Below are 12,646 nucleotides of genomic sequence, written 5' to 3'. Positions count from 1 at the left end.
GGGATTTTTCAGCATCCTTAGAAGCAGCCATCCTACCCTGGAAAAAAGCGAGGCAACATAAGAGCAGGAAAGAAAGCAATCAAATACAAACAACACCGGAGCTAAGGGCTATCTAATGGGCAGGAAAGATTTGTAGGCCTCCTGAATCCTGCCCTACCCCTTCCAACTCCCTCAGGGCAGAGGGCAGTCTCATCAGTGCTCTCTCCAAAACCAGACTGCCTGGGGTCTACCGCGGAAACAGAGCCCCCAGGCCAGCCAGCTGGAAAAACAAATTAGGAGGCACCACAATATTTGCTGCTTTGGTTTTCTTTGCTGCACCAGTAGAAGTTCAGAGCGGGGAGAAGGAGGCATGCAAACGTGCACAGGCACATAGATGCACAAACACAGACATGGTCTCACACACACACACACACACACACACACACACACGTGCATGCACACACACAGATGAGGCCAACAAAACCAGGAGCTCAGCCACCGCAAAAAGTCCCGGTGCACTCTGGGTCACCCTGTTGCCATCTATTAGTCAGACCCTTTAGTAGTTGGTAGCGTTTCCGTGCTTTGTTACCCTCTGCCATTGCTGTGTCAGAAATCCTGCCTGGCAAGTATGGAGCCTGCCTAATTGTGCAGAGTCCCACCCTGGGAAGGGGCTCCGCACAAACCCCAAGGCAGCAAGAAGCAGTCACCAGCTACCAGTCTTCCTGCAAAGACCCCAAAGAGATGCGTCTCCCAGCCCCTCGGACAGCACAGCAACCTTCCCAAAACAGTCCCATCAAGTCCCAAGCAGCAGCTGCTTTCCTTACGCGTTTGTTGTCCGCTGGACTGTGGTAGAACTGGGAGATCACGGCTTCACTGCTGTTTCCCGGGCCAAAGTTGAATTTCTCCGAAATTTTCTTGAATGATTTTCCATAGTCATAAGACACGTAAACCTGGAATATAGAGGAAGGGAGAAAAAGAAGAGTTTGTGAGGAATCCAGCAGAAAGGGCTCGCAGGCTGCCTCTGCCGTCTAACGTCCCACCTGGGTCGTGATGGGTCCCCGAGGTCCCTGATACCACAACACTGTGGATGTTGCCAGAAAACCCACAGAGGCAGACGCAGGGTCACTCTCTGCCTGTCCCCGGGCATGTACGCAGGACAGAAAGCTCAGAAGCACAGCACACACCACCACTGCTGCCGGAAACTGCAAGGCAAGTCCTAGGGCAGGAGACCAATAACAGAAACGATGACCCCTGCTCGCCACAGCTGGGTGAAGCATTTAACAAATGCAATCCAGAGGCCCAGGAAATGTGGGCGCCTGAGGGGAAAGGGATCGGGAATTTGTTTTGCCATCTGTGGAAAGGTCCCCAAAAAGTAATTTAAAACTTCATTCCTCTGCTGGAGAGCACTGTTCTCTCCAGTCCAAAGGACTGGAAAAATACCACCTCATGGGTCTCCTCCGGGGGCCCCAGAGATGAGAAAGAAAGAGGGGCCAAGTGATTACATAGGCGCAGACTTAGATGTAAGGTACGAGAAATCCCTTCTCCAGCACCAGTGTTATATGGTTCTGTAGTATCAGAATCAGAGCAGGATCCCATGAACGTGCCAGCAGCTCTTACCCCTCTGCTGTTCTGCATTTCCAATGATCCGGCAACCACAGGAATAAAACATAACAATATCAGCATGTGCTCGCCATGCACCAGATGCTGCACTAGCCTCTCCAAATGGATGAGCTCAGGTAAGTCTCCCAACCACCCCACGTGGCAAATGCAGTTATTAAAATCATTGTACAGATGAGGCAACAGGCACTTATAAGATGAGTAACTTGTCCAACCAAAGTAACATAGAAAGTAAGCAGCTCCCTGGGTTTCTGATGCAGGCTGCCTGCCTCCAAAGCCCACAATCTCAAAAGCTATTACCCACCAAGTAACGGGCAGTAGAGTGGAAGTTGTCAGATATTTTGTACCTAGACTCGAAACCCTGTGAGATGTGAAATATAATTCATGTAATCATTGGGCTACAAACAAGCCTGGCAGATGAATACAATAATTATAATAATTTATTAGTTACTTTAAAAATGAATGCATAGGAAAGAGAAGTGGGGTACGCATTAAAGAAAAATGACAAGCGAATCCCAAGAAGAGTGGGATCTATTGGACCAATCCCAGAAAGTGCATTACCATCCTTGCCCATTGATGCAACAAAGAGGGTTCTGAGGGTTTCCCATGAGCCAGGTCCTGAGCACCAGAACTACAAGGATTAATAAAGGACGTGGTCCTCAGCTACGACGGGCAAGAAACATCCCCCGGTAAACAAGGAACTACGCAACGCATGTAAAAAAGGAAACTGAGAACACACGCGACACACTAATATTTATTAAACATCAAGGTTAGAAGAGTCAAGTGAGACCCTCTGCCTCTATCTGGATCAGAGTGGAAAAACGCTATTAGGAATATCTGCCCTTGCACAGCGAGTGTTGCCAAAGATCAAACGTGCAGTGAAGGGCTGCCACAAAAGCAGCTTCAGAAATTGAGCAGATTGAGAGCTCACAGATAATTTGAGTGGGTAAAAAGAAGTGGAACTTTCTCACTTCCAATCCTCTGGCCAAGAACAGATGTTCAGAGGCCCTGTTAGATTCTGAAGTTACATGGAGCAAACAAATGGCTTCCCAAAAAGGAAATCAGGTCCTTTCCAGCTCTAACATCCCAGAGTGTGATATGATTTGCCTCCTCAGAGACACAAAGATGATAATAAATTTACATTAGGATAGAATTTTCCATCTACAATTAATTCTCTTTTGTATATCTCTTCTGTCTTCATCTTGAAAAACCCTGAGAGGTAGTTTCATATCGCCTCCTTCAGTATACCAGAGTGTGCTGGTTTGGATGTATTATGTCCCCCACAAAAGCCATATTCTTTAATGCAATCTTGTGGGGGCAGACGTACTTGTGTTGATTAGGTTGGAATCCTTTGACTGAGTGTTTCCATGGAGATGTGACTCAATCAACAGTGGGCGAAACATTTGATTAAATTATTTCCATGGAGATAGGGGCCCCGCCCATTCAGGGTGGGTCTTAATTTAATCACTGGAGTCCTATAATAAGAGAGCTCACAAACAGAAGGAGCTCAGAGATACCTGGAGATGCACACAGAAGGATGTTTAGCTACAAGATGAAGCCCAGAGTTTGCCTGGAATATGGTAAGATAGGACCCCCAGGTGCTTAGAAAGAACCAAGAATGCACAGGAGCTGAGAGAGGTGCTAGAACACAACCCGGGACCAGCAAATGCCAGTCACATGCCTTCCCAGCTAACAGAGGTTTCCAGACACCATTGGCCATTCTTCAGTGAAGGTATCACCTGTTGATGCCTTAGTCTGTTCACTTTTATGGCCTTAAGACTGTAAATCTGTAACCAAATAAACCCCCTTTATGAAAGCCAATCCGTTTCTGGTATTTTGCATAACAGCAGCATTAGCAAACCTGAACACGGGGCATGGAGACACTCAATGAAGACTTCTGGAATGAATAAATAGCATGATAAACCAAAGCATGAGCAAAGGAATGTATTAAGTAAATAAGCGACAGTGTATTGAATGAATGAGTGACTGAATGAATGAATAATTATCTCCATTTGAGAGATGAGAACTTCATGATGGGTTCTTTCAATTCCAAATTCAGTTTTCTTTCTATTTCTGCAAGTTACCTTCCAGCAAATGCTCCCTCTCCATACTTACCTTTCTCTGTTAAAGAGGAAGGTCATCCACTGAATATCCAGGCCAGGCCTTGGAAAGAACGCTGGATAGAAGGAAGAAATGACCTACTTTATCCAAGTAGGAAGGCTCTCAGAGATTCTCATCCATTCCTCTGCCATCACGTACCGGGAGGTAAAACAAGCCTCACTACCACAAAGCCCTTCTTTAATACTAACCTCTAAAGGAAGCTCATCTCTTTGGGTCTTACAATTCATAAAAACTAAGAATGAGTATGTAAGAGTTCATCCTATGCTCGAAGGTATCATAAATTGCTCATCAACCTTCTCTTCTCCAAGTAGAACAATTCTAAAGCTATATTGTTGTCCTGTCCTCATAATTCTGATTTCTATTTGATTCACGTATACCATACTTTCCAGAGGACAAAGGCCATGTCCAGGACCGGTACACAATTATTCACTTTCCTCTACAGTGGCTAGGCCAGAAAAGGTCTCTGCAGGGTTCAGGGGAGGCTAAGCAGGCTGCAGACCCCATGTTTTCACGTTGCACCCCCATTCATGCATTCTGCTCCTGGACCTCTTTTTTCTCATGGAAGCATTAAGCTGTTGACTCACTGTCAACTGTGATCTCAAGGGAATATGGGCAAACACCCTGTACTCACTCATCTTGTTCTCCTACAGTTTGTTTTTCTTCTCCAGAAACAGGTTTCTACACCAATTAGTCCTCTCTGAGCTCAATATAACACTACATGCCAAAGAACAAAAAACAACAGGGGGAGGAGTTACTAAACTGCCAAAAGTTGCTAGTCAGATAATCTTCACTTACAAAGATGGTCCTTCGAAGTGGAATGTTTTAAATTCTCTCTTCTCTACTTCAAAACCATATAATGATAATAATGCAGAGGAGGAAAAGGGAAGAAAAACTAAAATGTACCAGAAACACCTACATCTAGCATTGTGCTAAGTACTTTATGCCAGTGCTTCTCAAACTTCAGTGTGAGTACAATTTACCCAGGATGCTTGCTAAAACACAGATTCTGATTCAGGAAGTCTGAGGTGGGACCTGAGATTTCACTTTTCTAAACAGCTCTCAGAAAACACCCATGCTGCTGATACACAGACCACACTTCGGTTTTGTAAGAATTGCATCACTGATAGACCAAAAGACCAAGAGAAGGTAAATTACTGGGTCCAAGGTCAAATGGCTAATGAATGGCAGAGCCAGGATTCGAACACTGGCAGTCCGACTTCAGAGGTAGGGCTCTTCTCCACCACACCATTTAGCCAGACACTAGCCACCCCAGGCAAGCAGGTTCTGTACTGCAGCAGGTACTGGCCCTGCTCTCCAGTCAGTTCTGCAGGGCATCAGTCACCATGATGCACCGTCTGCGTACCAGACAAGTGAGATCTATCACTCACACCGTCTTCCCCGGTTGATTCTGATCTTCTGGTGGACAATATCTCTGGATCACTCTTCAGCCGATTTTGTTGCAACTGAGCACTTTGTAAAATATGTCTCGAGAGGGCAGAAACAAAGAATTGCAAAGGGTCAAGATAAATAATATCTATTGTTTCCTTTCATTTACCAGACTTATCGCAGGAAAAGATGAGTCCTGCAGGAGCTGTTCTTCATGAAATCGCATTGGCTGCAGATTCAGGAGGCGACAATTATTAATTCTTTTTTATGTTTAACAGCGAACTTTCTAAGATTCCAGCTTCTAGATCCATTCCTTTTTATATACTGAATATGCATGACCTTGGCCATTCCTCAACACTCACACATTTCCTTATTTGTACAAGTTCCCATCCCACTGGAGTACTGTAGGAGCCTCAGGAACCATGCTTACAATTTTCTTTAAAGAAAATCTGGATTGTTATGACTTGGGTACCAACTCCTGCCTCTGAGTCATTTATTTTTGCATTAACTTTTCACATCAGAGCATCTCATTTGCCAACTCTGTAACGTAGCCAATAGAGATGGAGGAAATTTCTGCCATCCCTATTTATTACCCCTGGACATTACGTTTCCTTCCCAATATAATCTTACCACGTTTCATTCCAGAACAGCTTACAATTTCAAATATTCTATTGGCTCTTAGTAAAACCCACCCAAATATTTAGAGTAAGAGTTGGGTTGGGGTAGACTGGCAATCCCTAAGGTGACCAACCATTCAGGTTTTCCCAGCAACGAGGGGGTCCTGGGATGTGGGACTTTCAGGGCTAATGCCACAACAGGTTGGTCACCCTAGCAAAACCACATCCTCACCCACCGAGTATATGATTGGTCCTAACTCATTACCTCCAAGTGCCCTACAGACATGCTGAGTGACTTCAGGCAAGTCACTTAATATCTCTGGGTTCCTACTTTTCCAGCAAAACTATAACGTAATAAGTATAAGGTCTTTTGACCTATTTTGCAAAAAAAAAAAAAAAATTTATATATATATAAATAAATAAATCTGGACAAAGAGTTTTTTTAAATGCATAAAAGCCCTAATGCAGATTTCACAATGCAGTATAGTACAGAGCTTTCTCCTGTGCTCAAAAGGGATACATATTGACAGTAACTATTCTAAATAAATGCACAGGTGCCTACAGAGACCCTCTCACAGGCCAACAGGCATTCAGACGCTGCGGTCTGCGGCCACACCTGTCACTTGCAAACCCTGATCGCATTTATAAATGGGCCAAAGACTTTGCCCAAAACAAGTCTACCCCCACTCCAGAATACTACACCCAGACTGGCTGTCCGCTGCAGGGGTTTCCCACACGCCACAGCTCAGCACCCACCTGGGCAAATCCATAAGGCCTATGTGAAAGTGTTCACAAATACATCCGGTGGTTTCCTCCGCCAGAGCACAAAGCAACCAAGCTCTACATTTGTTTTTCCGTTCAGACCCACCCCTGTCCCGATGTCAGATCCCTGATTCAAGGAGATGGTCTGGGGTAGAGCTTGCAAACTTGGGACCCAAGGCCCAGCTTTGGCCCTCACATGTTTCACTTGGCCATGCAGGGTTTTACAAAACTATGCATTAGCTGCCAACTTTTAAGACACAACAGTTTTCACATAAAAATCCTCACTTCTCTTGTTGCTGCAAGGAGAGGCTAAATCTGCTCATAATTGTGCCTAAGAGTCCCCCGAGTGCCTCTTTGTTGCTCAGATGTGGCCCTCTCTCTCTAACTTAGCCATCTTGGTGGGCGATCTCGCTGCCCTCCCCCCTACATGGGACCTGACTCCCAGGAGAGTAAATCTCCCTAGCAACGTAGGATACGACTCCTGGGGATGAATCTGGACCCAGCATCATGGGATTGAGAACATCTTCTTGGCCAAAAGGGGGTGCGAAATGAAACAAAATAAAGCTTCAGTGGCTGAGAGATTTCAAATGGAGTCGAGAGGTCACTCTGGTGGACATTCTTATGCACTATATAGATAACACTTTTTAGCTTTTAATACATTGGAATAGCTAGAAGTAAATACCTGAAACTACCAAACTCCAACCCAGTAGCCTTGACTCTTGAAGACGACTGTATAACAACATAGCTTACAAGGGGTGACAGTGTGATTGTGAAAACCCTGTGGATCGCACTCCGTTTATCCAGTATATGGATGGATAAATAGAAAAATGGGGACAAAACCTAAATGAAAAATAGGGTGGTATAGTGGGGTGATTTGGGTGTTCTTTTTTTATTTTTATTTTTTATTCTGATTCTGATTCTTTCTGGTGTAAGAAAAATGTTCAAAAATAGATTGGGGTGATGCATGCACAACTATATGATGGTACTGTGAACAGTTGATTGTACACCATGGATAACTGTATGGTATGTGAATATATCTCAATAAAACTGAATTTAAAAAAAAAAATCCTCACTCCTGGGTTTCTCACAAAAACTCAGAAGATCTGGCCACACTGGGGCCTTCCTTCCTAGATTGCAACAGTGCCTAGATCTGAGTAGAAATGCCTCTTTTAGACGTGTTCTCCAGTTTGCCGAAGTCCGTCCCATCCCGGCATCTCTCCAACACTAGGACCAAGTATCAAACACCACATTCAAATTAGGGTAAAGGTGAAATATGTTTGAACCTGAATCTCTCTCAAAAGTGGGAAACTGACATATTGCCTAAGAGGAAGTAAAATGGGAGAGTGCTACAAACTCAGAGGTGGCTTCACCCTTCCCTCTACCTGCCAGGCCTCTCCAAGGTCTCTGAGTTTGTAACCCTTGGTCTTCTGTCTTCAAAGCACCGAACATTAAATATCATAAAAAGTCAACTATGGAAATTAAAAATAGGCAAGAATCAAGATTCAACAACTCACCCAACTCGAACAGGTTATAAGAAATCAGCACATGGGCTGACCACTTAGATTCCACCTGTCCTGCTGCAGACAAGCAGCTCTGCCCAGGAATGCACACCTGGTATTTTTTTGATCAGATGCAATGAGCCATGATCATATCCTATCACTGCACAAAAGTAATCCCACATTGCATGAATCTGTTTGCCACACTGACTCCACCTGTTCAGCAAACAAGGGATTTATTATTTCCTGGATTCGCTTTCCTGTCCTATAATTCATCAGTTCGTTCTCCACTTACCCACTACTTTTTTCTGGCATGATAGCCCCAGCAGGTCAGAAAAGGGCAGGCTAATGGCACTGAGGAGTGCCCAGAGCTACACAAATACTTACGTCACTGCTCCTGGGCCTCACCAACGCCAGGCTGTCCCGGGCTAAGGCCACGATCACGTTGCTTTTCTCTCCAGCCCAGTGCACCACCATCTGATTGTGGGAATCATTCAGACTAACCTGAAAAACGGTCAGACCAACACAGGAATTAGGAATCATGAGTGACAGCCACAAATATCCTAAACAAAACTCTCTCTCTCCCTTTGTCATTTGGAAATGGCAAAGAGTCTTAGATTTGAAAAGCTGGGCCCAAATGGCCTATTTTTCTCCCTGAGCACATCCCACCAGGCTCAACTTCCCCAAGAAGAAACGCCAGATCCCTGCTATTTTGGATATAACTGGACTGAAGAAAATCTTCCATTCAGGCCCTCGTTGGCATAACCAATTACTTTGCTTATTTTTGTCCTCTGTGACGCTGCAATCTCATGTTACCCTCATCCTTTCTCCAAATGTGTGACGTGCACTCTGAAGGTTTTAACCAAAAACACGGAAACATCTCCCTCATTCAGAGAAAAAAAAAAAAAAATGCACAGGCCAGAAACACCACACATTCTTGAAACCTCTGTTCAAGCCGGTGCTCTCTCTGTCTGGCCTAGAGGCAATGTTGTTCAGTTTTATTTATTTGTGCAGTTTTATTTATTCGTGAACTTACTCAAGGAAGGAAATATTTTCCAGGACCCAACAAAAATGACCTTTAGATTATTGCTAACAGCAGTTACCTGACTTCCGGATTTCACAAACCCATAAAGTAAAAACAAACAAGAAAGGACAACAGATGATTGGTTGACAATTTCTATTCTGGCAGGTAAAAGCATTAACAAAAATCACTGAATCAGAGTTTGACTAATCTGTTTGCTTTTCTTCTAGCCAGACCCATTCCCCAGGCTGACTTGCAGGGAGGTGTGGCCCTGGGACTCAGTCCCAGCCGATGGCAAGTGAGTGAAGGTCATCAGAGCCACTACCAGCCCTGACAATGGCTGCAGACCATCTTCCCCATCCACTGGCTACATTCACAGGACTCCAAAGTCCCATGGGAGAGCAGAGCCATAAGACGGAAGGAGCCTGGGTCCTGGTAGAGAAGGCTCTCCACCAATCTGTAACATCAGTCTGTGAGTGTGTGTGTGCATGTGTAGTGGAACATAAAAATTTGCCATTTTAACCACTTTTAAATGTACTCTTCAGTGGGCATTAATTACTTTTACAATATTATGTTATCATCGCTGCCATCTACTACCAAATTTTTTTCATCACCCCAAACAGAAACTCTTTATCCATTAAGCAATAACTCCCCATAACCTCCTCCTCCAAGTGCTTGGTACCTCTAATCTACTTTCTGTCTCTATGAATTTGCTTATCCTCGATATTTCATGTAAGTGGAATCACACAATATTTGTCCTTTTGCGTCTGGCTTATTTCACTTGGCATAATGTTTTCAAGGTTCACCCACGTTGCTGCATGTACAAGAACTTCATTCCTTTTTACAGCTGAATAATATTCCATTAAATGGAGACATCAGCTGATAGACCCTTGGGTTGCTTCTACCTCTTGGCTGTTGTGAATAATGCTGCTGTGAACTCTGGAGTAACACGCATGTTTAACTTCTCACAGTCGGGAGTTTTATTTCTATTGGGTTCCACCACTGAGCTTTTGGGATTCACCTGTTACGCAGCTAGCCCTACTAACTGAATACAACCACCATCTAAAATCACCATGATTGTTTAAGGAAAGGACATGTTAACACCTAAAACTAAAGAATGATGTAATCTTACAATAAAGAATATTTTTTTATTTTAAATGATTTTTTTTTTTTTTTTTTTTTGCTTCATAAAAAATTAACCACATTATTTTCATTTCTCTTATTTCACTGATGGTCACCAGTTCAGGGACCAGCATTTTAGACCAACTGAGCCACACGTTGCATCCTCTCTCTCTGTGGAGAGCAAACTGTTGACCACACATATGAAAATGTTGAGAGCAAGTATAATTCAGAACCAGGACCAGAAAAAGACTTAAATCAAGAGCGCCTATCTAAAAGAAGCCTTCGCACCAGCGTTCTCAACCACAGCTGTCTTCTGGCACATGTAAAAGAAAATTAAGCTCCTGGGTCCCAGAGTAGTCTCCGTGTGTTACAGCCTGCACATTTCATCCCCACCCTCACATCTGGGACTGCTGCAAAGTTCAAGCCTAGGCTGACCTGCCCTCTGAGTTGTATTTCTGTCTTTTTCTCAAGGCTCTGCAGCACAAAACCTCCTCTCCCCACAGCTCCCCAGCTCCTCACCCATCCCACCACGCCCTAACTTTCCCCACCCATTCCTTGAGGTATTCTCAGATGTCACAAGGGAGACGGAAACACCTGCGCCCAAAACTTGGCAGAGAGAAGGACCAAAGGGTTAATCTTTAACTATTTTGCTTTGGGTTGAAGCACCTGCTTCTAATTTGATCCAGGATCCAAATTCTTTTGAGAAAATATCTGAAATGAGCCCTCTTTCAAGAAAAAAGACCCTTGATATTTTTTTTTAGGAAAAGATGACATTCCAAAATGTCCTTTCCCGTTCCCAGTTAGATAAGCCCATCCATGGAACAGGGAAAATTAAAAAAAAAAAAAGAAAGAAAGAAACAGAAAAATGGAAAGAAAAGAAATTAATAATTTAACCCAGAATCTACAGAACAAAACAGCTGAGGGAATCTCCACCAGCCGCTGAAGCCTTTCTGCAGCCTTCCCTTTTCCCCTCCTTCCTTCCAGTGCAAGCCTCCGGAAGACTGCAAGCATTTGCCAGCATCTGTGGCTCCGACACCCACCAGCACACCCGCCTCAGGCCAGAAGTCTCCTCCCCCTCCAAAAGCATCCTCACCCTAGGAAACAGAAAGGAATCAACAGAGAGTGCTGCAATCGTCAGAATAATAAAGGATTAGGAACCTGAAAGCATCACCCATGTTCAGGGTCTGGGATGAAAAAGCCCACAAGCCCACAACTTGAGCATCCTGCAAGAAGACCTATCAAAATCGGACATTCTGGTGGATAACAATCAGTTGATACTTTGAACTGGATACAAAGCTCTCAGAGATCAGAGTAGGAAAGAGGTCTGAAAACGACTTGCTTTAGTCTTTCTACTTGGAGGGAAAGAGATTTATGAGACCCCCCCCTCAATCAATCCTAGGAGAGGGGGAAAGATGAGGGGAGCACAAAGGGCAAGCACTGATATAGCCAAGGGCTTTTTGTTGTTGTTTATTTTTTTCCCTCAAACAAAGAAAGCCTGCCTGGAACGCAAGGCTGGTGAAGCACCTTTAAAAATCATTTTAAAAAAACTTTTTTTTAATTAGCTGTCTCTTTAATTCTAGCAGCCCATTGTGGGGGCGACGGGAGAGGGTGGTTGGAAATCCCTGGTAAGAAATGGCTCGTAAGAGGGCCACCCCACACTCACACCAACAGTTCAGCTCTCTAGATTGGCACGATTTCAGTATCGGCACACACATCCTGGTCACGTGAGCAACTCCCTGGTGAGCCAGAGCCCAGGAGGTGGGGTGGGGGGGGGGAGGTGAGTCACAGCTGATCCCCGAGGCAGCCCAGGTGCCCATCCCCCCCCAAGCGCAAGCCAGAGTTGGCCACAGGAACCCACGCAGCCAGAGGAAAGCAGGGCCATAAATTTTATGAACACAAAGCAATGAGTTCTCCTCTCTCACCTTCTCTCTCCATCTCCCCTCCACTCCAGCACCACCATCCCCCAAGGGAAGGAGAGGAAGAAGTCGTCAAAGCAGGGGTCTCCCGTTAGTTCTCCACCAAGAGAAGCCCAGAGCAGCTCCAGGAATCGGGAACCACCCATAGGTCTCCCACTGCCCCCACCCCACCCCAGCGAGATCCCCCCATTTAATCAGTGTTTTCCGGTTTGTTTGTTTTCCCATCCCCAGGGATTTCCCCTGGAGCCGCACCCTCACTGGCCCCCTTGGGACTGCTGCAGACTCCAGATCTCTCTTATCGGCCCGGCTCACCCCAGACCCACAAGCAGCTGCAGAGGAAAGCAGGTGCACACGGACCCAGAAGACACTGTCCAGGGAGGATGGCTTTTCCAGTAAGGTAACCTTGAGGTGCAGTCAGTTATAACCACAGCCCCAGGGAGTGAACAACCTTCCTTCTCTGACTCCCAGCTCCCCAGCTCACAGGGAGGCTTGATAAATGAGACACAATTAATTGGAACCATAAAAGAAGCAGGGAGGGGGCCAAGTGCCTCCCCTCAGAAGGCAAACAGGAGAAAAATCGCATGCCACAGAAATCTCTGAACACAGAAA

The 12,646-nt window shown here is 45.0% G+C and overlaps 1 protein-coding gene across 2 annotated transcripts in view; it reads right to left on the bottom strand.

The window, feature by feature from the left end:
* SORL1 (sortilin related receptor 1) overlaps positions 1-12,646 on the bottom strand; it is a 170,602-nt gene that overhangs the window by 145,301 nt on the left and 12,655 nt on the right. For both annotated transcript variants that reach the window (XM_037841759.1, XM_037841758.1), the window contains exons 2-3: positions 8,366-8,482; positions 804-929 (exon numbers count right to left, since the gene is read on the bottom strand). In XM_037841759.1, coding sequence (XP_037697687.1) covers positions 804-929; positions 8,366-8,482 — 243 coding nt within the window. The remainder of the gene's footprint in view (positions 1-803; positions 930-8,365; positions 8,483-12,646) is intronic.

The sequence above is a fragment of the Choloepus didactylus genome, chromosome 6 (genome assembly GCF_015220235.1).
Source record: "Choloepus didactylus isolate mChoDid1 chromosome 6, mChoDid1.pri, whole genome shotgun sequence".
Classification (NCBI taxonomy): domain Eukaryota; kingdom Metazoa; phylum Chordata; class Mammalia; order Pilosa; family Megalonychidae; genus Choloepus; species Choloepus didactylus.
The sequence above is the reverse complement of the archived record's forward strand: the minus strand, read 5'-3'. Positions and strand labels throughout refer to the sequence as shown.